Source organism: Delphinapterus leucas, chromosome 11 (assembly GCF_059928025.1).
Source record: "Delphinapterus leucas isolate spDelLeu-1000000601 "Yukka" chromosome 11, BTC_Dleu_Yukka2, whole genome shotgun sequence".
Taxonomy (NCBI): domain Eukaryota; kingdom Metazoa; phylum Chordata; class Mammalia; order Artiodactyla; family Monodontidae; genus Delphinapterus; species Delphinapterus leucas.
In genome coordinates, this window is record NC_143139.1 from 9,788,539 (window position 1) to 9,813,576 (window position 25,038).

General features: G+C 39.4%; 1 protein-coding gene across 2 annotated transcripts in view; it reads left to right on the forward strand.

Moving 5' to 3' along the window:
- BORCS5 (BLOC-1 related complex subunit 5) overlaps window positions 1–25,038 on the forward strand; it is a 96,507-nt gene that overhangs the window by 43,573 nt on the left and 27,896 nt on the right. For both annotated transcript variants that reach the window (XM_022577626.2, XM_022577625.2), the window contains exon 3: window positions 21,616–21,773. In XM_022577626.2, the coding sequence (XP_022433334.1) occupies window positions 21,616–21,773 (158 nt within the window). The remainder of the gene's footprint in view (window positions 1–21,615; window positions 21,774–25,038) is intronic.

Sequence of the window (25,038 nt, forward strand, 5' to 3'; positions counted from 1 at the left end):
CATTTTAGTGAGGCTTCCCTTTATTAGTTTTCACACCCAAAAGAGTTTAAGAGTTATTGCTGTGGATAGAGAACCTTGCCCTCAATAGGGATTGCCAGCTGCTACCTAAAATTTCTTTTTTCATCTGAAATAGCATGTAGCAAAAATAGCAAACACCTGAGTCTTCATTTACCAACTTTGTCCAACTTTAGTATTTTGCCATATTTGCTTGCGATCTTTTTTTTTTTTGCCCCCAGGAGAAAAATATTTCAAATAAAGTTAAGTCCACCACCACCACCACCAACCTTCCCTAATATTCCTTCTCCCTTCATCTCTGAATGGAATCATTGATCTGACTGGTGTTCATCATGCCCATGCATTTTTTTTACAGCTTTACCTTTTTTTCTTTTTTAATATTTATTTATTTATTTGGCTGCACAGGGTCTTAGTTGTGGTATGCGGGATCTTTGTCGATGAGTGCGGGATCTTTTAGTTTCTGCATATGGGAACTTGGGGCACGTGGGATCTAGTTCCCTGACCAGGGATTGAACCTGGGCCCCCTACATTGGGAGCGCAGAGCCTTAGCCACTGGACCAGCAGGGAAGTCCCTCATGGCTTTACTTTTTCCTACATGTTTATGTGTCTCTAAACAATATCTAATATATTCTTTTATGTGTTTTGTCTTTATATGAATTGCATTCTACTAGATGTTTACTTCATATACTTTTATAACTTGCTTTTCTTTTTTTTGGTTTATATTTTTGAGATTTATCCATGTTGATATATGCCTCATTTTTTCACTGCTGTGCAGTATTCCATTGTATGAATATTTCACAGTTTGTTTATCCATTGTCCTGTTAATGTTGGAGTTGTTTCATATTTTTTCACTATTAAACAGTTTTGCAGAGGGCACCTTGTACATGTCTCCTTGTGCACATGTGTGAGAGTTTTCTGGAGGGTATGTAGCTAGGAGTAACTTGCTGTCTAGTAGGGCACATGTATTTTCAGCTTTACTAGATACAGTCAAATGACTCTTCAAAGTGATTGTGCTGATTTATATCCTTACTAGCTATGTATGAGAGTTCCTGTTCCACATCCTCAATCACACTAGATATTGTCCCAGCTGTTCCTTGTTTACTGATTAGTTTAAAGACAACACTGTGCTTAGCAACCACCTCAAACATAGGGTCAGATGCATACTTATTTTTTTATATCAGGCTTCCTCCTTTTAAAGGAATTATTTTCACTTTCAGAGTTATAGAACCAAGATAACTATTAGGGTTTTTTGGCTCATATTTATTTTTAGAAATTAATGTTTCTTTTTTATGATCACAAAGTGAATATGTGATTATTTTGGATAATTTGGAAAAGAGTTACAAAAAAGAAAATTAAAAATTCCACCACCTATACATAGCCACTGTTAACATTTTACAATGTATTTACTTCTAGTGTAAACATATATATGATATACATTTACTCTCCAATTAGAATCATGCTAAATTTGTCATTTTATATCACAATCTCACTTAAGATTATACTGTGGCATTTCCTGTCATTGACTATTATTTTATTTATTTATTTATTATTATTATTTTTTTGCGGTACGCGGGCCTCTCACTGTTGTGGCCTCTCCCGTTGCAGAGCACAGGCTCCGGACGCGCAGGCTCAGCGGCCATGGTTCACGGGCCCGCGGCATGTGGCATCTTCCCGGACCGGGGCACGAACCCGTGTCCCCTGCATCAGCAGGTGGACTCTCAACCACTGCGCCACCAGGGAAGCCTTTGAGTATTATTTTAAAACTCAAATTTAATAGCTGCATAACATTTCTTCGTATAAACGTTATAATTTAATCATTCTCCCCTTAGAGGACAGCTTTGATATTATTTTAGTACTGCAATAAACAATCTTCGTATATAAATCTTCTTATGAGTTTCAGTTTGTTTCTTTGGGATAGAGTTCTAGAAAAGGTCAGTAAATATGTGTGGAATTAGTTTGAAGAGATTGTAAGAAAGGCATCCAGGGAGAAGAAAAAAGCAGTCAAGAGAGGAAAATAGAACATGGTTCGGGGGTCATGAGATCCATTAATTTAGCTTCTTTCATATTTGAGTGGAGTGGCAAATCTGTCCTTTAATTGAATTTGGACACCCTTCTCTTATTAGGGATGATATTAGAGGTGAACTTCACTCTACCATGGACACCAGAGAGTTGCTTGTACATTGTAGTGTTCAAGGATTATAGAATTTTAGGGCTTCCCTGGTGGTGCAGTGGTTGAGAGTCTGCCTGTCGATGCAGGGGACATGGGTTCGTGCCCCTGGTCCGGGAAGATCCCGCATGCCGTGGAGCGGCTGGGCCCGTGAGCCGTGGCCGCTGAGCCTGTGCGTCCGGAGCCTGTGCTCCACAACAGGAGAGGCCACAACAGTGAGAGGCCCGCGTACTGCCAAAAAATAAAGGATTATAGAACTTTAGAATTGGAAGGGACTTTTAAAATTTTATCATCCAATCTTCTACTTCGTGCAGAGTCCCCGAATTGAGTGTATTTTGTAGACTCACTGAAGTAGACTTACAGGCTTGACTTGCTAAATATCTAATCCCAAACAGGTTATTGTGATAAAAGGCAGTCTGCTCCTTTATTGGACAGCTTTGATTAGTTGAGTGTGGTTCTGTCCCTTAAGCCCAAATTTGAGTTTTTATAACTTTCACTTACCATTTTTTTAATTGAAAAGCTCCCTAAAAATAATGCTGGAAATACTTCACCTTTATATATTTGTTAGCTTCTACTATAATTAACATGAAAACAAACATATGTTTGACCTGCTTTTTGTCTTTGTTTCCTTCCAAGGTATAATTTAGTTTTATCTTGTCTTTGTAGTGAAAATTATATATGTGAACATAGGTAGGCTAGAAAAACCTTCCACATATTTTTATACTTGATAGAAAAGTTCCAAAGTGCCTATAGGTACTACTCATTTTATCATTATTTCTTTCTGTGTGTCTCTCTCTCTCTTTTTTTTTTTTTTCCCCAAAGGTGTTATATATATTACCTTCTTTAAATCCTGAATAACCTCTTAGGGTAGGCATTTCCCTCATTTGGCAGGCGAGGATGCTGAGGCTCAGAGAAGTTTAAAGACTTTTCCTGTCACACAGCTATTAAAGGTAGAGCCGGGTTTAAACGCAGGTCTAATTCTAAAACCTATATATTTAGCCAGTTTGCAAGTCTGTTCTCCTCACTTATTTATATTAATTTCATAATATAAAATCATAAAATCAAATGTACTTCTGTTAAAAAATGTGCATATGTTTGGGTTACTCAGTTAATATATTGGTAGTGTGGTAAGATTGTTGGCAGTATATTGCTTCTGCTTGCTTCTCTTTGGTAATCCCAGCCCCTCTCTGCTTGGTTTGGACACACCAAGGATTTCCTTCCCATCTCTCCCTGGCACCCTATGGGGCTCCTTCCTGTCTCTGGGGAAACTGAAGCACAGGGTGAGAAAAGAGTAACAAATACATAATTTTTTCTTTCTGAATATTATCAACTGATATGTCCCATAAAGAAGGATGTTTTCGCAGCTGTGTGCTTTAGCAATAGTGGGGAAAGGTTGAATTTTTATAACTTGGGTATCTTCTACGACAGAGGCAGTGGCACACATGCTCGATGGGCTTGGAATGTGGAAACCCGATCTGTCAGCCCTGTGAATCTTGCGTTTATGTCACATTGGGATCCAGATACGTTATCTCAGTGAACTTGAGACAAGGGTCAGAGGACCAAGGAGGGGACTTGCTGAGTATATGATTTAATTACACTAGATCAATCAAGCTTTGACTTAGTGATGACGGGATATACTGTGTGTTTAGGTAGTTGCTAGGGGAAAAGAACAAAGTTTAATCCTTGGTTTTGTTGACCTTTGGTATCACTTTTAGCAGTAGTTCCATAGCACTGCCTTTGCCGAATTTTCAAAAGACTGCAGTTAAGTGATTTATAGATTAAGGCCTCATTTACTACTTGCACAAGAAGAGCCTATATCTTTCAATACGGGTGACGTAAGTTTACTTTAGAGACAGGAATGAATTCATTTCTTTGGAGAGATATGAACAGAATGTGTGTCTCTTGCTCTGGTGAGAAATAAATTTAAATCGGAACTTTGCTTGAAGGAAATGGAATGGGGTGGCTGAGCACTCGAGCCTTCAGGATTAGGGAGCTTTAGCCAAGGCCCAAGGGGGCACTAATTGTGTGTTTGCAGAACTCATCCAAATATGAGCATTCAGTATATGAAACAGCAGACGTATATGGAGAACTACTTTGTATATGTCTGTAAGGCATGTGCCTTGGGTCTGAATTTCAGAGACAAAAATACATGATTCCTTCCTCAAGGACCTTACCAGGTAACTGCGAGAAAGCAAGATGGTCAATAATAATACACAAAAAGGATGCTATGGTAACTGCCAAAAATGAACCTTCCACCAAGCGTATTCCAGAGATCCAGCCCCTGAAGAGTAAGATTGTCATAAATGAGCTATGTTGCTGCTGAAAACATTTTGATTCCAAAATGTAATTAAGTCTCAACTAAGCAGAACTGTCTTAAGCATAAATTAAGAGGAAAATGGTATTTTAAATAAGTAAGTTGCCAAGTTTTGGACCCTAGAATTTCAAGAGTTGGCAACTCCAATTCTTGGTTTGGCTACTGTATTATCTCCCTTAAATTACAGTAATATTTCTGTCACCAAAAATCATTAATTTACAGTATTTCTTCGTTAATTCCATCACTGTGATTTGTTGTCATGATTATTATTACTATTTACTTACTTAGTATAGGCGAAACTAAAGTCTGCCTCCTAAGGTTGTCCTGACAAGTAAGGTAAAACGTATAACATGTTCAGCACAGTGCTTGGCTAAGAGAGTGCCATCATTAATGTTAGCTGTAGTTTTCCTCAAAATTTAATGCTTCATCTAGTACCTGACATGTAGTTAAATTTTAGTAAATGATAATAATATATGGCTTATTGTTTACAAAGGGCTTTAACATATCTTGTTTAATCCTCTCAGCTACCTTCAAGGTATGTAGTTTTACCCCTGATAGAGAAATCGAGGTTAAGTGTATCAGTCAGATTTTCTGGCTGATTTAAGCCAAGAAAGAACTTAGTGAAAGGACAATGGCTAGTTTACAGGATCTTCAGAAGAGCTCTAGAATCAGGTTTTGGACAACCTACCCAAGCATAATGGCCAAAATCAGGCCACGGAACTCACCCACTGAGGTCACTGCTTGCTGTCACGACCAAGCAGTCGACATGCCTTGTGCCACAAACGGTGCTAGCTGGCCGTAAAGACTGAACTTTGCCACTGGTTCTGCTTCTGTTGCTTCCTCAGAAGCACTGGTTCTCCAGAAACTGCTGTCACCAGAGAATGTACCTCTTGGAAGGTCCCTATTTTGCAACATTTGCTCCCTATTTAGAGGCTGGGGCATGTGTATAGATTGGTGGAACTTCTGTTACGACCTTGTGTTGTGGCTGCAGGGCAGGTGGGAAAAAAGAGGCTCTTGGTTCTTCAGCTTTGGTATAATAGGTGACTGGGTTCTCGTATGTGACACTTTGCTTTATTGCCAGCTCCCTGGGTCTTAAGTCTCTCTGTTTATAGAAAAAATACTCTTTATTTCCTGTTAATTGTATATAAGCTGAGTAGAAATCAAGATCGTTTTCCTTATTAGTAGACTTCATGTGTAGAAAAATCAGCTTTTTTTTCTAAAAATCCATCTTGTGCTTAGAAATGAGCTGTTATAAATGAACAGTATTGCCTCAGCATTTTAAGCTACTAATAAATGAGAGCGTTCCATATGATCAGGGTGTTTTCTTCATTGTAGACAATCCTGTGTGTCTCATTATCCACGGGACAGGGTATGTAATCCTTCAAGGAAGCCATGAGTTAGCACCTACAAGAAGGGCAACCCCTCTGAGCAAGGAAGTCCGGTATTAATATTTCAGATGGCTTTTTTGTTGCATCCTTTTCTTAGTACTTCATTTGTTTTTGTGGAAAGTGAATCTGTGATTCATCTTTCTGAAAACCTAAAAAAAAAAAATAAAAAAATTCAGGTTTCCAATGTGCTTGCTGTTGGCTCTAAAAAGATAGCCTCTCCTCTTTTAGAGTCGATCTTAGTGTGCCTTGCAGAGCCTGTATTTCTAAGAAGCTGTGTACACAGTCTTCAAACTACTGTAAGTAGAATCATATGTTAAATGCCAATTTTTAAAAGACCACTTCGTTCCTTAAAGCAAACTCTTTTAGCAGGGGAAGAAGCCTTTGGTGCTGCAAACAACCATCCTCACTTTGTCTGGAAAGCTGCAGTTTTGGGGTATTGATGTTTCAGCAAGTGGAGAACACCTGGGCGTGGTGAATCCTAGCTACCAAGTTTCAGGGAGGACCCAGGTGCCTCATTTTTACAGGCTGGCAGTCCTTCTTCCAGACAAGTGAGAGAGAGTGGGCTTTCTGCGTTCATTCAGTGAGACGTGCTGAAAGGTTGTGGCATCCAAACTACGTATGTTTGTAGTAGACTGCTTTTTTTTTTTGAGACGCACCATGTGGCATGCAGGGTCTTAGTCCCCCAACCAGGGATTGAACCTGTGCCCCCTGCAGTGGAAGTGCAAATTCTTAACCACTGGACCGCCAGGGAAGTCCCTAGACTGCATTTCTTTTATTTGCAGACTCAGAGTAAGGGTCTTCTGAATTTGAATATGTTCCTTTCTGCAAATAATTCTAAATCAGTCTTTGTAAAAAAAAAAAAAAGGAAGCACGCATGGTATAGCAGTCTAGAATATTACTTTGTCTCTCTCCTCATAGAAACATGGAATTTTCAAAGTGTAGACTTGGAAGAAAACATGGTTCAATTCAGTTTTCAGAGAAGGAAATGAGACTTATTTTTTTCCCCTTGGTTTATCCTTTTTTATATTGGTATATAAATATTGGTATATATAAATTGGTATATATAAATGTAAATATTGGTATATACATATTGGTATATCCTTTTTTATATCCTTGGTTTATATTTTTTCTTTTGTTCCCTATTGGCCACACATTTTTTGACCACTTTATTAGAGGGGTATTGTGAAATATTTTTGTTTAGCAAAAATTAAACTCAATCTACTTGACTTTTTTTGTTGTGTAAAACATACATAACAAAATTTACCATCTTAACCCTTTTTGAGCCTGAAACTCAGTGGCATTAAGTCCATTCACATTTTTGTGCAACGTCACCACTGTCCATCTCTAGAACGTTTCCATTATCCGAAATTGAAATTCTGTACCCATTAAATAGTAACTTCTTATTTTCTCTTCCCCTCAGCCCCTGGCAACCGTTATTCTACTTTCTTTCTCTATGAATTTGACTGTTCTTTGTACCTCATGTAAGTGGAATCATACAATATTTTCCCTTTTGCGTCTGGCTTATTTCACTTAGCATAATGTTCTCAGGTTTCGTCCATGTTGTAGCGTATGTCAGAATTTCCTTCCTTTTTAGGCTGAATAATGTAATAATTGTATGTATATACCACATTCTGCTTATCCATTCATCCATTGGTGGATGCTTGGTTTGCTTCCACTTCTTAACTCTCATGAACAATGCTACCATGAACATGAGTGTACAAATATCACTTTGGGACCCTGCTTTCACTTCTTTTGGGTATATACCTGGAAGTGGAATTGCTGGTAATCGTATGGTAATTCTATGTTTAATTTTTTGAGGAACTACCATGCTGTTTTCCACAGTGACTGTACCATTTTACATTCCCATCAGCAGTGCACATGGGTTCCAATTTCTCCGCATTCTCACCAACACTTGTTTTCTGCTTTTTTGATAGTAGCCGTCCTATTGAGTGTGAGGTAGTATCTTACTGCAGTTGTGATTTGCATTTCCCATATGATTAGTGATTTTCAGCATTGTTTCATGTGTTTATTGGCTATTTGTGTATCTTCTTTGGAGAAATATCTATTCAAGTCTTTTGACCATTTTTGAATCAAGTTATTTGGTTTTTATGTTGAGTTTTAGGATTTTTTAAAATGTATTCTGAATATTAACCCTTTGGCTGTCTTTTTACTCTGTTGATAGTGCCGTTTGATGCATAAAATTTTTTAATTATCATGAAGTCCAGTTTGTCTATTTTTTTTTCTCTTGTTGCTTGTATCTTTAGTGTCATATACAAGAAATCATTGTCAAATCAAATGTCGTGAAGCATCTGCCATTTGTTTTCTTCAAAGAGTTCTATCGTTTAGGTCTCTGACCCATTTTGAGTTAATTTTTGTATGTGATGTTAGATAAGAGTTCAACTTCATTCTTTTGTGTGTGGATATCCAATTTTCTCAACACCATTTCTTGAAAAGACTGTTCTTTCCCCATTGAATGGTCTTGACACCCTTGTAGGAAATCATTTGACCATATATGTGAGGGTTTGTTTCTGGGCTCTCTCTTCTGTTCCGTTGATCTGTATGTCTGTGTTTATGCCAGTAGCACATTGTTTTGATTACTGTAGCTTTGTAGTAAGTTTTGAAATGACAAAGTATGAGTTTTCCAACTATGCTCTTCTTTTTCAGGATTGACTACTGAGGTTTCTTTGAGATTCCATATGAATTTTAGGATGTGGTTTTTTATTTCTGCAAAAAATGTTGGGACTTTCCTGGTGGCGCAGTGGTTGAGAGTCCGCCTGCCGATGCAGTGGGCACGGGTTCGTGCCCCGGTCTGGAAAGATCCCACATGCCACGGAGTGGCTGGGCCCGTGAGCCATGGCTGCTGAGCCTGTGCGTCCAGAGCCTGTGCTCTGCAACGGGAGAGGCCAGACAGTGAGAGGCCCGCATACTGCAAAAAAAAAAAAAAAAAAATGTTGGAATTTTGGTAGGCATTGCATTGAATCTGTAGATCACTTTGGGTAGTATTGATATCTTAATAATATTATGTCTTTCAGTTCATGAAAGATGAGTTGTCTTTCCATTTAGTTATGTCTTCAACTTCTTTCAGCAGTGTTTTGGAGTGTTCATTGTACAAGTCTTTCATCTCCTTGGTTAATTCCTAAGTATTTTATTCTTTTTGATACTTCTGTAAATGTAACTGTTTTCTTAATATCTTTTTTGGATTGTTCATTGTTAGTGTATAGAAATGCAACTGATTTTTGTGTGTTGACTTTTTTTTTTAACATTTTGGGTTTTTAAAATTTATTTTATTTATTTTTGGCTGTGTTGGGTCTTGGTTGCTGTGCACTGGCTTTCTCTAGTTGGAGTGAGCGGGGCTGCTCTTTGTTGTGGTGCACACGCTTCTCATTGAGGTGGCTTCTCTTGTTGAGGAGCACAGGCTCTAGGTGCACGGACTTAAGTAGTTGTGGCACGTAGGCTCAGTAATTGTGGCTCGAGGGCTCTAGAACGAAGGCTCAGTAGCTGTGGCACACGGGCTTAGTTGCTCTGCAGCATGTGGGATCTTCCTGGACCAGGGCTCGAACCTGTGTCCCCTGAATTGGCAGGCGGATTCCTAACCACTGCACCACCAGGGAAGCCCTTGTGTGTTGAGTTTGTATCCTTCTACCTTACTAAATTCAGATATTAGTTCTAAAATTGTTTTTTAATCTTTAAGGTTTTCTATATTAGTTCTTATTATTCTAGTTCCTTAAGTTGTAATGTTAGGTTGTTGACTTGATATCTTTTTTCCTTTTTAATGTAAGCTTTTGTAGCTATAAATGTCCCCCTTAACACTGCTTTGCTGTGTCCCTTAAATTTTGGTATACTATGTTTTTGGTTTCTTTGTCTCTAAGTATTTTAAATTTTCCCTTGTGATTTCTTCTTTGATCCATTGGTTGTTTAAGAGTGTTTAATTTCCACAAGTTTGAATTTTTCAGTTTTCCTTCTGTTACTGATTTCTAACTTCATCCTGCTGTGATTAGAGAAAATACTTGGTATGATATCTGTAACTTGTAAGTCTGTCCTGGGATATGTCCCATGTGTACTTGAAAAGAATGTGTGTTCTATTGTTGTTGGGTAGAGTGTTCTGTATATATTAGATGTAAGTAACTTACTGTGTTGTTCAGGTCCTCTGTTTTCTTATCTTTTGTCTGATTGTTCTATCCATTATTGAGAATGGGGTATTGATATATCCAACTATTATTGCAGAACTGTCTATTTCTCACTTTAATTCTGTCAGTTTTTGCTTAATGTATTTCGATGGTCTGTTATTAGGTGCATAAATGTTTACGATTGTTATGTATTTTGCTGTATTGAACCTTTTATTAATATATAATGTCCTTCTTTGTCTCTTATAAACTTTTTTGATTTAAAGTATATTTTGTCTGAATTAGTATGACTACCCTTGCTCTCTTTTTGTTACTATATGCCTGGAATGTCTTTTATCATCCTTTCTCTTTCAACCTATTTGTGTCTTTTGATGTAAAGTGAGTCTTTTGTAGATAGCATATGGTTGGATTATCCTTTGTTTTTTAAATCCATAATGCCAATCTCTGTCTCTAGATTTGAGAGTTTATTCCATTTACATTTAAAGTAATTAGTGATGAGGAGGGACTTCTGTCATTTTGCTCTGTTTTCTTTTATGCCTAATAGCTTTTTGTCCCTCATTTCCTGCATTACTGTCTTATTTTGTGTTTAGTTGACTTTTTTGTAGTGAAATCTTAAAATTCCTGTCTTACTTTCTTTTGTATATTCTGTAACTATTATATTTGTTGTTACTATGGGGATTATATTTAACATACTAAAATAATAACACTCTATATTGAATTTATATCAGATTAACTTCAGTACCATAAAAACTCTGCTCCTTTACAACTCCATCGTCACTCCTTTCAGTTGTAGATGTCACAAAATTACATCTTTATACATTTCCCCAAAACATAAACTAATAATTTTAAAAAATATATGTCTCTTAAATCATGTAGAAAACAAAGTGGAGTTTCATACCATTGTTATAATAATGCTAGCTTTTATAATTTTCTGTGTATTTACCTTTACTGAGATATTTATTTATTCATATAGTTCCAAGTTACTGTTTAGTATCCTTTCATTTCAACCTGCAGGACTTCTTTTAGCATTTCTTGCAGGGAAGGTCTAGTGGTAATGAATTCCCTCAGCTTTTGTTTATCTGGGAATATCTTAATTTCTCCCTCACTTTTGAAAGATATCTTTGCTGCAAATAGGATTCTTGGTTGACAGTTTTGAATATAAAAGCACTTTAAATATATCAGCCCACTGCCTTCTAGCCTGTGAAGTTTCTGTTCAGAAATCTGCTGATAATCTTATAGAGGATTCCTTGAATGGAATGAGTTGCTTTTCCCTTGCTGCTTTCAAAATTCTCTCTTTGTCTTTGACTTTTGACAGTTTGATTATACAGATCTTACTCAATTTATAATGGGGTTATTTTCCTATAAACCTAGCGTAAGTTGAAAATATCACAAATTCATTTAATACACCCAACCTACCAAATACCATAGCTTAGCCTAGCATACCTTAAACATGCTCAGAACACTTACATTAGCCTACAGTTGGGCAAAGTCGTCTAACCCAAAGCCTATTTTATAATAAAGTGTTGAATATTTCATGTAGTTTATTGAATACTTTTCTGAAAGTGAAAAACAGAATGGCTGTATGGGTACAGAATGGATGTAAGTATACCATTTTGATCACATGGCTGACTTGGAGCTGTGGCTCACTGCTGGTGCCCAGCATCTTGAGAGAGTATCATACTGAATATCACTAGCCTGAGAAAAGATCAAAGTTCAAAATATGGTTTCTACTGAATGTGTATTGCTTCTGCACCACCATAAAGTCAAAAAATCAAGTTGAACCATCATAAGTTGTGGACCTTCTATAATGTGTCCTGGTATGGATCTCTTTAAGTTCATCCTACTTAGCGTTCGTTGGGCTTCTTGGATATATATATTCATGCCTTTCATCAAATTTGGGAAGTTTTTAGCCAATATTTCTTCAAATATTTTCTCTGCCTTTTTCAAGAGAAAAGCCCTTTTGGGACTCCTGCAGTATGTTTGTTGTTCTGCTTGATGGTGTCCCACAGGTCCCTTAGGTTCTTTTTACTTTTCTTCAATCTTATTTCTTTCCGTTCCTCAGACTTGGCAATTTCCATTGTCCTACTTCTAGTTCACTGATTCTTTTGCCTGCTCAAATCTGCCTTTGAATCCCTCTAGTGAAATTTTCATTTCAGTTATAGTTTTCAGCTCCAAAATTTTTTCTTTCTTTTTCGGTTTTCTATCTCTTGAGATATCTCCATTTTGTTTATACCTCATTATTCTTGACTTTAATACTTTGAGCATCTTTAAGACAGTTTAAAAATCTTTGTGTAGTAGATCTGCCACCAGATCCTTTTCTGTTTCTGTTGTTTGGGACAGTACCTTGGAATGCTTTTCTGTTTCTTGTGGGTTTTGTGATTTTTTTGTTGAAAACTGGACATTGAATTTAACAGTGAGGTAACTCCAGAAATCAGCTTCTTCTTCTCCAGGGTTTACTGGCTTTTGTTTTTGTTTTCTGCTTTTGTTTGATTGTTGTAGGCTATCTCTCTGCTGAGGATTAGGGCTTCCCAGATCTTTTCTGAGCCTGTACCTTTCCTGGGCATGCACAGTGACTTTCTGATTTCCCCCAAATATGTGGCTGCTTTTGAACGTTCTCATGTTCAATGTCTAGCTCCAAGAGGGGAAAAAGAGAAAAATGAAAGGGAAGAAAAAAAGTACCAGTCCTTTAAGTCCCCTGGAAGTCACTTCAGCTGGAGAGTGAGGGGGCTGCAATAATGGAGGATGTGCAACAACAGTGGCCACTGCCTCGGTGTCTGTACCATTGTGATCAGAAGAACCAGTCAGTGGTCAGAATACAGACCCCTGATGTTTGAAGGATAGGGTCCTTTTTGCCCACCCTGGCTCCTGAAAGCTGTGTGTAAGTTGCTCACAGCTGCCTGCCACAGGGGTTGGGGGATGGATAGGTGCTGCTGTGCTAAGAGCTGAAAGTGACTGAAATTAACCACAGTTTACCATCCAGGCCTTCCCCTGGAAGTTGAAGCCTTCTATAGACTACAGAGCTCCAAAGTGTAATAGTTAACATCAGACAGATTCTGCCTGTGCAGTTGTTGTTTAGGTGAGGAGACAGATTCCTGGTGCTTCCCATTACCATTTTCCCTGAATGCTCTCTGTGTTTAGTTTTTAAAGGAACTACCATATTGCCTTCCACAGTGGGTGCGCCACTTTACATTCTCACCAGCAATGCATAAAGGTTTCAGTTTCGCCACATCTTCACCAGTACTTATTATTTTCTATTTGGGTAATAGCCACTTTATTGGTTAAAAGTGGTATCTCGTGGTGTGTGTTTCTTTTGTTTGTTGTGTGGTTTTTTTGCATTCCCCTAAGGATTAGTGATGTTGAGCATCTTTAAGGTGTTTGTTGACTTCTTTGCATCTTTGGAGAAACGTCTACTTAAGTCCTTTGCCCATTTTTGAATTGGGCTTCTGTTGTTCTATTTCATTTTAGTCCCTATTTATATCTGCGTTCTTTGTATTTAACTCCCGCTTCTTCTAGTAATCTGCTTGAGGTGTAGGATCACTTCTTTATTATTTTCTACAGTGCTGGTATATAGAAGGAGGTGCTAGCAAATATTCATATACGGTAGGGTTGGCCAGTCATACAGCCAGATTTGAAACCCTGCTTATTTGATTGTGGCAAGAGTTGGTAGTTGGGGACCTGGGGACATTGAGAAAATTAACATGAATTGAGTACCTCCTCTGTGCCAGATACTCTGCCAGGCATAACTTGATATAGTTCTCACAGTACTCCTTTAACGTGCATAGTATTTAATTTATTGATGAAGGGTTTGAGTTCAGGGAAGTTAAGTGACTACCCTCACATGACACAAGTGGTAAATGGCAACCCCTGGATTCAAATTCCCAGGTCTATTTGACTCCAGAGCTTGTACTTTTTTTCATTATGTCATGCTGCCTCTCTTCCCTGGCCTGAAAGTTCAACAGGAAAGCAAGGCTTTGAACCTGGGAACTACTGAAGGAAGGTGATGAGTTGAACCTTTTGCTTAACTCTTTGGGAGGAGATTTTAAAAAGCTAAGTTCATAACGGTGGATAGGATTCCTTGAGGATAGTGAGGTGTTTCATTCGTGATTGCTGATCATTTTTGTAAAAGCTGTATCTACTTTTGGTTGTTGACATCCGCTGTTCTTGTTTCTTTGGTACCATAAACCAGGGCCGTTGACCATGGACCAATGTGTGCCTGAACCTAGAGGGATGAAATGCTTTCTGTAACCTACCGTAGATTCCCTCCAAGCCTGAGTGCCCCTTTACCTCCTGAGTCTTAAGAAAGGCAAGATTAAAGGGAACAGATATTTATCAGGATCCTGTATGCTAGGCAAACCCTAAAAGGGAGGTGATTATTATCCCAGTTTTACATGAGAAAACTGAAGCTCAGAGGTATAAGGTAAATTGTCCAAATTCACACAGCTCAAATAATAATGGGGCTCAAATCACATTTTCCCATGTTCCCTGTCTTAGTCCATTTGGGCTTCTGTAACAAAATACCACAGATTGGATGTCTTCAAACAACGGAAATTTATTTCTCACAGTTGTGGAGGCTAGGAAGTCCAAGATCAAGGCGCTGGCAGATAGATTCAGTGTCTGGTGAGGGACCACTTCCTGATTCACAGACAGCAGTCTTTTTGCTGTGTCCTACATGGTGGACAGGCCAATTGAACCCTCTGGGGTTTCTTTTATAAGGACACTGATGCCATTCATGATGGCTCTACCCTCATGACCTGATCACCTCCCAAAGGCCCTGCCTCCTTATACTATCAAGTTAGGTTTCAGCATATGAATTCTGGGGGGACACAGACATTCAGTCTTTAGCACTGCCTCAGTGAGAAAGGTCTTCTTTCTTGGCCCTCTGGTAGGTACTGGAAACCGTTAGGAGGGAGATCCTGGGAGCACTGTTTCTCTCCACACCAAACATTGTGATAGGTTGGCTGTTATTCTAGGGCTGTCTATACTTGCAGTCTCTTCTGCCACATAGATTAACCAAAACAATGATGGTAGCCATTCTGGGTGGCTGCTTCTCCTGGGTGAGATTGGTGTGCCTCTGAGGTGACTGAATGGAGATAAAAGTTCCTAAGGGAACCAGTCATGGAGGGCACCCTTTTTCTGAATACCCCAAAGGAATTGATCACTAACACACATCATAAGGTCCTGTCCAAGTGGGTCAGGTGTTTTTAGACTTTTCCCTTTCTTTAAGGGAAGGTGAGAGAGTGCCTTTGAGAACTAGAGTTCATATTAGGTAAATAATACACATGGTTTATGTGCTTTTGACTTTGAAATATACTGTGACCAGCAGAGTCAAAAATCCCTTATTAGTTTGGGGGGAGATTTCTTTTTTAATTATCTGTTGCCTAATTGTACCTTCACAGTAACTTTTGTCAAAGTTACATACATTCTGCTTTCTGGATTCTGTAGGAGGAAATGGAGCTTGTTACACTGTTATCCAGATGTGAGCCCATTACTCACAGTACTCATTTCCAGTCCTGGAAGCAGCTAAGCGTCTAAAAGTTAAGGAATTCAGTTTGATAATAGCAGAGGTTAATACCCATATGGCTCTGTACAGTACTTCAGAAAAACTTTTTTTTTTTCCTACCTGACATTTCAGAAAGAAAAAGATTGCTCAGCAAAATATTTTCCAAATTTCTAACCTGATGATTTTTCCACTCAACACTTTACACAAAGAGCTAGGTACAGATGGCAATTTGCTGGGTCTGTGTAATATTCAGGCTTGGTCCTCACCCATTCCCTAGAGCCCACTCTCCATTCCTGTATAAACAAAGTGGTTTCAACAAGGTCTTAGGAAATGTCTCCAGTATTTACCATTTGCAAATATGGAATCTATTAAATCATGTTTTTAACTCAATAAACATCTACTTTGTATGCATCACTGTTTTAAGCTAAAGAAGAATTAGAAAACGGAGGGTAATGGCCCTGTTCCCTAGCGCAAAAAAGAAGACGTAATTTAGAAACTTTAACATGAAAAACTAACCATAGATATGTACAAGAACGGAGTATTAGGGATGAGTGTCATGATCTCTAATTTTTTTCATATTGCTCAGAAAAAGAAAAAAACAAAGACGAAGTAGATATGATAAAATGTCAGTTGCTGATTCTAGGTGGTATCTGGGTATATATTTTTTTCTTACTTTTCTGTATGTTTGAAAATTTATGTAATAAAATGTAAAAAAAGAAAAAAAACTTAACCATAAAGACCATTTATAAAACTATACAAAAGATAATTTCAAGGGGATATAGGGTTCATTCTCTGTTACCTAAGCTAAGGGTTTAGGTTATTATTAGAGTTGGTAAGTAAGAATTGAAACCGAGGTGTAAGCCTAGAGGCCCTCAGAGGCCGGGCCGGTAATGGGAATGAGTGAAGCTGGCTGTCCATGTTCAGATAGGGTTGAGAGAGCAGGAGAGTACACGCCTCATTTAAAGCATCTACAATTAAAAAAAAAAAAATTTTAATGTGCATTCAGAATAAAAACAATTCGGAGGCCTGGCAGCATGTGGTCTTCCGAAAATGAAAATAATTACCACCTCTAAATTTACCCAGCTTTCTGTCCTCCCTGTTCCTTTTATCAGAAGATATAGGAGTGGGTCAGTCATCAAAATGGGGGAGACGGGTTCCTGACACTTGAGAGTGATGGGAAAACTTTGTACTCGTTGCCTGTAGGGTTGGCCTGTCTTGCCATAGCTCTGTAGCTTCAGGAGTAGAAAAAGTGGCCCGTCTTTTTCTCTCTGTCTTGCTCCTTCTGTGTTCTAGAGCAGGATTTGTGGCAGATTTTCAGAGACTCCTGTGAGTCTAAGGAGCACATTCTGATGATAGACCCCCGTACCTGGCCTTTGTTTTGAGGTGATTTGGGGGAGGGTGCAATTGTGCTTTAAAAGGGTGATTGGAAGTGTAATTTCTTTGACTTTGGAGTTGGCTGAGCAGCTTGATTTGAACACCGTAGTGTGCCTTCTAGACTTGGCAACTTTCCCCCCACTTCCCCCACCTTTTTTTTTTTAAGAGGAAGAGTCAGGGTTTTGGTTTGAGAGCTAACGCTGGGTTTGGGGCCCTCTGCTTCAGGCCTCTGGTGACCTGGGCTGGCCCTGGAGCTTTCCGCCTTGCCGCTCTTCAGTGCAGCCTCTGGAAATCTTCCTCACTCACCTGGGAGGAGCAGATGCGGACTGAGACCACGCCTCACTCCGAAGTATATGTGGAGAAGACAGAGTAGGGACCCCGAGAAGCCTTTTTTCCTCCTAAAGTCTCCCTCAGCTCACTCTTCCCTTGGAATTCCAGCAACAGAACTGCATCCTCTTAGCCTAGTTGGAGAACCTTTTATGTACCAGGTGCTGTAATGCACGGGATAAAAAGTAAAACATGGTCCCTGTTCTCCAGCAGCTCACAGTTTGTTAGGCTTTTAATCACCTTGGAGAAGATACTGTTTGAAGGTACATCCAGCCATATAGGCCCTGGTGAGCATGAAAGATAGGGAACTGGTTTTGACGGACAGAGTTGGGGATACTTGGGGTGGGGAAGGGGAGAGAACACCCAAGAGGACATCGCTGATAGATGAGAAGGACCTTGGCTGCTTTTTGTTAAAATGACTTTATTTATGTGAACATTTTGGAAAGGGAAATACATTCATATGGTTTTAAAAATGTTAAAAGTATACTCTGAAATTCTCCTTCCCTACCCTTGTTCTCCAACTGTCTCGTTCTTGGAGTCATTCCAGAGTTTCTTTATGACAATGCAAGTAAATATGAATATATGTTTTTATTTACTTGTACCCCTCCCCAATTTTTACACGGTGGTAGCACACTCCATACACTATTCTATATACCTTTCTTTTATTTTTAATAAATTTATTTGTTTATTTTTGGCTGCATTGGGTCTTCGTTGCTGCACGCAGGCTTTCTCTACTTGCGGCGAGCAGGGGCTACTCTTCGTTGTGGTACGCGGGCTTCTCATTGTGGTGGCTTCTCTTGTTGTGGAGCACGGGCTCTAGGCGTGCAGGCTTCAGTAGTTGTGGTGTGAGGGCTCAGAAGTTGTGGCTCGCGGGCTCTAGAGTACAGGCTCAGTAGTTGTGGCGCATGGGCTTAGTTTCTCCGCGGCATGTGGGAACTTCCCGGACCAGGGCCCGAACCTGTGTCCCCTGCATTGGCAGGCAGATTCTTTTTTTTTTTTTTTTTTGGCAGGCAGATTCTTAACCACTGCGCGACCAGGGAAGTCTATGCCTTCCTTTTATTACTTAATATCTTAGGGAGATTTTTCCATGTGAGTATGTACCTTCCTCATTCTTTTCTGTGGTCACATAATTCCATTTATGGATGTTCCTTGATTAATTAGCAAGCTCCCTACTGATGGATACTGAGGTGTTTGCTTATCTTTTACTATTACAGTCACTGCTACAGTGAACACTCTTATACATAATTATATGACATTTAGCATGTGTGCTAATGTATGTATAAATTCCTAGTAGAGAAATTGCTGCATTAGAGAATTTATGCATTTGTAATTTTGATATCTTTGCCAAATCACCCTCCATGGCAGTAACAACTTACATAAAAATCAGCAATGCCTGTTTCCTTATAGTTCCACCTAGAGAGTTTTTATCACACTCTTGGATTTTTACCTATTTGATAGGTGTAATATCGGCTTGAGGTGAAGCTTTAATTTCTATTTTTCTTATGATGAGCGAGGTTCTGCATCTTAGAGTTGAGGCCTTGGTATTTACTTTTCTGTGAAACGCCATTCATATCCTCTGTCCGTCTTTCTTTTGCTGATTTTTTTCTTGCCAATTTCTAGGAGCTCTTTATCCAATAGGAAGCTTACCCTTTGTGATATGAGTAGCAGTGGGTTTGTTTGTTTGTTTGTTGTTGTTGTTTTTAACTTATATTGTTTTTGCCATGAGGAATCTTGTTTTTTATCTTGTTGGATATATCAGTGTTTCCTTTATGGCCTTTGCATTATCCTGGCCCACTTCTGATGGCACAGAGTCATTCATTCCTCTTCCCACATTGCCTCCTCACTCTTTTTTTTTTTTTTTTTGTCTGTGCTGCATGGCTTGCAGGATCTCAGTTCCTGGACCAGGGGTTGAACCCGGGCCACAGCAGTGAAAGCACCAAATCCTAAGCACTAGACTAGCAGAGAACTCCCCGTTCTCACTCTTTTTCTACTTCAATCCTCGATTGACAGCAAAAAGCTGTTCCTTTCTTCCGAAGTCTGCACTCCTGGAACTGTGTTCTTTGTCAGTAGTAGGGTAGCCCTTGATAATTTTGTTAGGAGATTTTGGTGGTCTGGAAAGCCCCCCATTTGCTAGGTTACGGGCACTCTAGAAAACAGTTTGGCCATTTCTCATAAAACTAAACATGCAGTTGTCATGCGACCCAGCAATTGCACTGTTGGGCATTTATCCCAGAGAAAGGAAGACTTACGTTTACGCAAAAACCTGTACGACAGCTGTATAGCTGCTTCGTTTGTCATGTCGCCAAACTGGAAACAACCCAAACGGCCTTCAGTGGGTGAATGGTTAACCAAACTCTGGGATGTACATACTGTGGGATACTACTTAGAAATAAAAGGAACAAACTACTGATACATGCAACAACTTAGATGAATCTCTAAGGTATTGGGTAACATCTTACGGAAAAACCCGATGAACTTTTTGGCCAACCCAATATTATGTTGGGTGAAAAAAATCCCAAAAGGTTTACATGTTAGATTATTCCATTTTTGAACATTTTTGAAATGACAAAATTTTATTGATTTATTTATTTAACTCTCCTTTATTCTTTTTTGTTTTTAATTACATTTATTTATTTTATTTTTGGCTGCGTTGGGTCTTCATTGCTGCCCACGGGCTTTCTCTAGTTGCGGCGAGCAGGGGCTACTCTTTGTTGTGGTACACGGACTTCTCATTGCGGTGGCTTCTCTTGTTGTGGAGCACGGGCTCTAGGTGCGTGGGCTTCAGTAGCTGTGGCTCATGGGCTCCAGAGCACAGGCTCAGTAGTTGTGGTGCACAGGCTTAGTTGCTCCGCGGCATGTGGGATCTTCCTGGACCAGGGCTCGAACCCGTGTCCCCTGCACTGGCAGGCGGATTCTTAACCACTGCGCCACCAGGGAAGCCCCTGAAATGACAAAATTTTAGAAATGGTGAACAGATTAGTGGAGGATTGGGGAAGGCATCCCAAGACAGACTTTGATGTGGGCGAGTTCATCCTGGTGGTGTGCAGCGCATGTGCTGTCTTGTTTATTTCGGAGGACCTGTGTTGTGCCATTGGCTCTGGTGTGAGGGTACTGCTCTCAGCGGGGTGGGGAGTGCCTGAGAGCCCCAGGGCCCTGCTAGGGATTCTCTGAAGTCAGAACTATTTTCACAGTAATACTTAGACATTTGCTAATTACTGTCACTCTCCTACAAGTGTAAAGTGGAGTTTCTCAGAGGCTACATGATGTGAAATAGCAACAGATTAAATGCAGAAGCAAGTCTGAGAATCCAGCTGTTTTCTATGAAGCCAAGACATTTAAAAGACTTACAAAAATGTAAACGAGTGCCACTCTTCTCACTTTTTTGTTTTGGGGAGTAGAGTTATTTTCTTTAAAATATGTTATTTATGTTAACATGTAATGGGATTATTAGTTTTTAAAATGACTTAATAAATATTCAAGAATTTTCTGTTTTAATTTTTAACAGATGAATATTGATTTAAACTACATACACAAGTGCTCTTTGGGGGTCTTCAGTAATTTCTGAGAGGGTAAAGGGGTCCTGACACCAGAAAGTTTGTGAACCTTCAGGGTGACAGTAAGCACTTGACCAGAAGTCAGGAGGCTTGAGTTCTAGTCAGGACTTTGCTGTGTGACCCTGAGCACGTCATTTAGCCTCTTTCATTGGTATTTCATCTTTTGAAGAACCGGTATTTCATCCGGTTCTACACACCTTAAAGGAAGGGAAGATAATTCTGTGTGAAAGGCTTTGAAAATATAACGTCCTGTTCAAATTTAAGGGAATTTAATAGTTATACAACTAAACTGATGTTGAAAGAAAATGTAAAGGTTGAGGCTTATGGTGTGTTAGTGGACATCCTGTTCACCTTTTAAATGTTTTCCTTTTTGCATCTCCTCCTAACAGTTTCATATATATATACATTCTTTCTGTTTCTCAGACAACCATTTTAATTAGTTAAAGGAATTAAGTAGGTACATCTTCAAGATTTTTCAGTCAAGAGGGGGTTTATACTCCTGATGCTTTAAAGTAGTGCCGTAAGGTCAGGTGCTCTGTCTTGGAGAAATCACTTATTATGTGACTCGCAGCATCTTGGGTTTCTCGCCTATAAAACGGGGCTAATAATAATTTACTTTCCTGAGCGATTATATGAAAAGTGATGCACAGGAGGCACTGTGCCAAGTGCTTGGCCCATAAGATGCTCCATAAATGATAGTTGCTGTGATTGTCACAGGTATATGACAAAAGATGCAAGATTAAATTTAAGCCTCTTACCCTGCCTTCAGTGAACTTGTTACTAAGATGCTTTATTCACAAGCTTGTTAGTAATTTCCATCTCATTTGGTTTTATTATTTTTTTGCTTCCAAGGGCTGCTGAGTGGCCAGACTTCTCCAACAAACACCAGACTGGAGAAGTTGGATTCTCAGCATGTGCTGCAGCTCTGCCTCCGTTATCAGGATCACCTCCGGCAGTGTGCAGAGGCTGTTGCTTTTGATCAGAACGCTTTGGTCAAACGAATCAAAGAGGTAACTTATTGTGAGAAAATATCATGGCTGACTCAATCTTGTGCCTCCCTGTGACTCCCGAGTCCTTTTCTCCTGGGGTGTAGAGCCAGTGATCCCAACTTTCTGGGAAATAGTCATTTTCTATCTAAATGTCTTGACATCTGTCCCCATTGCTTTGAGAAAATTGTCTTTCCCAGCAGTGGAATGTGATGGTGGAAAAGAGTGGTCCATGGAGTAGACTAATCTGGAGTTTGAATCCTGGTTCACCGCTTATTTGCTTGGGAAAGTTACTTCACTTCTCTTGGTCTCAGTTTTCCTCATCTGAAAAATGGGTCTAACCGTAGTAATCGACCCGCAGGGTTGAGTGAATATTAAATTGCTTAGTAAGTGTTAACTGTTATTAGTATATGTGAAGTCCTGCCATACTGATTTGCTTTGGCTAACATTAATTGATTTCAACCCTTTCCTGCGTGTAATTTATATTTTGTTTTCCAGTCGGGTATCAGTTCTTTGAGAGCAGGAGCCCTGACATCTCCCTCAATTATATTTTTCACTGTGTTAGCAGGAAAAACTCGGTGATTCTTATCAGTTGGATAGAAACAATTATGCCTACTTAACCCACAGGGTTTTTGTGAGGAAAGACACAAGATAATTCATGTGAAAGTACTTAGTAAATGAAAGAGTGTGGTACACATGTTGAGTAATTATGAATAACAGAAAGTAGGTACCCTTTTAAGCATTTAAATATAACACTGATTAGGCCACTGCATGGCACAGCTCTGGGAGCACCAAGGTATAAGTAAATACGTTTTCCAAAGTTTTCAATCAAGAAGGGATTTCTGTTCTGTTACCTTGAAGTAACGTCATAAAAAGAAAAGGTCAGGAGCTGCATCGTGGAGAAACGACTTATGTGAATGGCACTGCTTGGAGTTTAACAAAATAGTCCTGATCATTGACTCTGGCAAGAGAAGGTGGACATGAGGAACTACACAAGGAAAGGGTGGAGAATCACTGCAATTAATGATCAGTTTGTAATCTCAAGGATGTAGTATGTCTATAACTAAGTAGTCATTAGTTATACTGATAGATTTAAATTTGTCAACACCTCCAGCATTTTACTACTTACCTTTCATAAAATGTTGTATGCATGTATGCTTCTCTCATGGACTAAATACTTTTATATGGAAAACAATTCAATATGACCTTTTATTTTGGTTGGCATCTATGTGGCCTTTCAGATACTATATTTATTTTACTACGTTATGATCTAAAGAGCTTAAGTCCCAAACATGACTATGCATGGGATTATATGAATTATTATTATTGGATTTTGTTTCTTTGAATACTGAATTCTCCTCTCCTCCAGTAGGTCTAGGACATGGTCTGTGAATCATTATTTTAATAAACTTACCAAATGATACTAATGCCATTCTCCGTTACCTGGTATTTGGGAACCACTGGTCTAGAGCATTGTTTTCCAAAATAAGTTCCATAAAACTAGTTCCATGTAAAGAAGGTCAGACTTTTTGCATATTTCATAACCACCCTTGGAAAGTCACAATGCATGTTATCTTATTTAAAAGTTCTTAGGAATCTTACAGTAAAGAAAATCAACACTTTTTAAACTTATTTGATTTCGGAACCCGTATCTTAGGTAACATCTATTAACATCTTATAGAAATAGTGTTTTTTAGAGCATCCTTTGGGAAAATGCTTTTGTGGATGTAAGACCTTATCATTTTTGACTGTGCTAGAAATTAATTATGATATTAACTTTCAAAAGATTTTAGAATAAATCAGCTTTTTAATGCTTCCTGTCTTTTTTTTGAAAGGTCCTTTACTCCATTCCTGTCATTTCATAGTTAGGAATGTGTGGTACAGAAAGATTAAGTGACTAATTCATTGCCAAGGAGCTGGGTGAAGTATTTTGTAGCTGATAGTACCAGACAGAGCTCATTATACCACATTTTCAGGACTCCAGAGCAGTGTTTTTTTGGCCCTGAATGAGTGTTAGAATCACCTGGGAGTTTTTTCCTCCAATATATATGACGGAACATTTTACACACACACTGAAGTAGACAGATACCCTTCCTGTCCTCATTGCCCAGCTACTACAGATATCAGCTTGTGAAGACGCCTGTTTCATCCACACCCCGACTCCCTCCCTGCCATCTTCCTAACTGGTTTGTGTTGGAGGAAATCTCAGGCGTATCATTTCATTCTTGAGTATTTAAGTATGCATCTTTAAAAATAAAGGACTCCTTTAAAAACCTTTTTAATTTGAATTACCCTTAGACTTAGAGAAAAGTCACAAACATAATTCAGAGAGTTCCTGTATGCTTCTCACACAGCTTCCTCTAAAGTGAGCATCTTACAAAACCTTAGCCCAAAGACAAAACCAGGAAATTAACATTGGTACAATACCATTAACTAAACAGAGACCTTATTTGAATTTCACCAGTTTTTCCACTAATGAAAGACTCCTTTTCAAAAACACAGCCAGAGTGCCCTTATTGTACCTAAAAGATTACCTTAATTCATTCAGTATAGCTGAGATGCTTTGAAGAAAATACTGATGTGTAGATCTCACTCCATAGCAATTAAATGGAAATCTTGGAAGGCTGGGTTGGTGGGAAGGAAGCTGGGCATTGATTGGTGTTCATGAACGTGCTCTAGATCAGGGGTCGCCGACCCCCGGGCCCCTGTTGGGAATGGGGCCTCACAGCAGGAGATGAGTGGCAGGAAAGCGAGCGAAGCTTCCTCTGCCTACTCCGCATCGCTCCCCATCGCTCGCATTACGGCCTGAAACATAACCACCCCACCACGGGTCCATGGAAAAATTGTCTTCCACGAAACCGGTCCCTGGTGCCAAAAAGGTTGGGGACCACTGCTCTCGAGGATTCTCACGTGTGACCAGCGTTGAGCACCAGTGCTGTGGCGCATTCACTGAAAACAAAATGGTTGTTTTTTTTTTTTTTTTTTTTGCGGTACACGGGCCTCTCACCGCTCGGGCCTCTCACCGCTGTGGCCTCTCCTGCTGCGGAGCACAGGCTCCGGACGCGCAGGCTCAGCGGCCATGGCTCACGGGCCCAGCCGCTCCGCGGCATGTGGGATCTTCCCGAACCGGGGCACGAACCCGTGTCCCCTGCATCGGCAGGCGGACTCTCAACCACTGCACCACCAGGGAAGCCCTGAAAACAAAATTTTAAACTGAGTTTAAAATTCTGCTTGGGGAAGCTTGGGATTCACTTTGAGCCATCAGTAGTGACCCAGGATTGTTACCAAA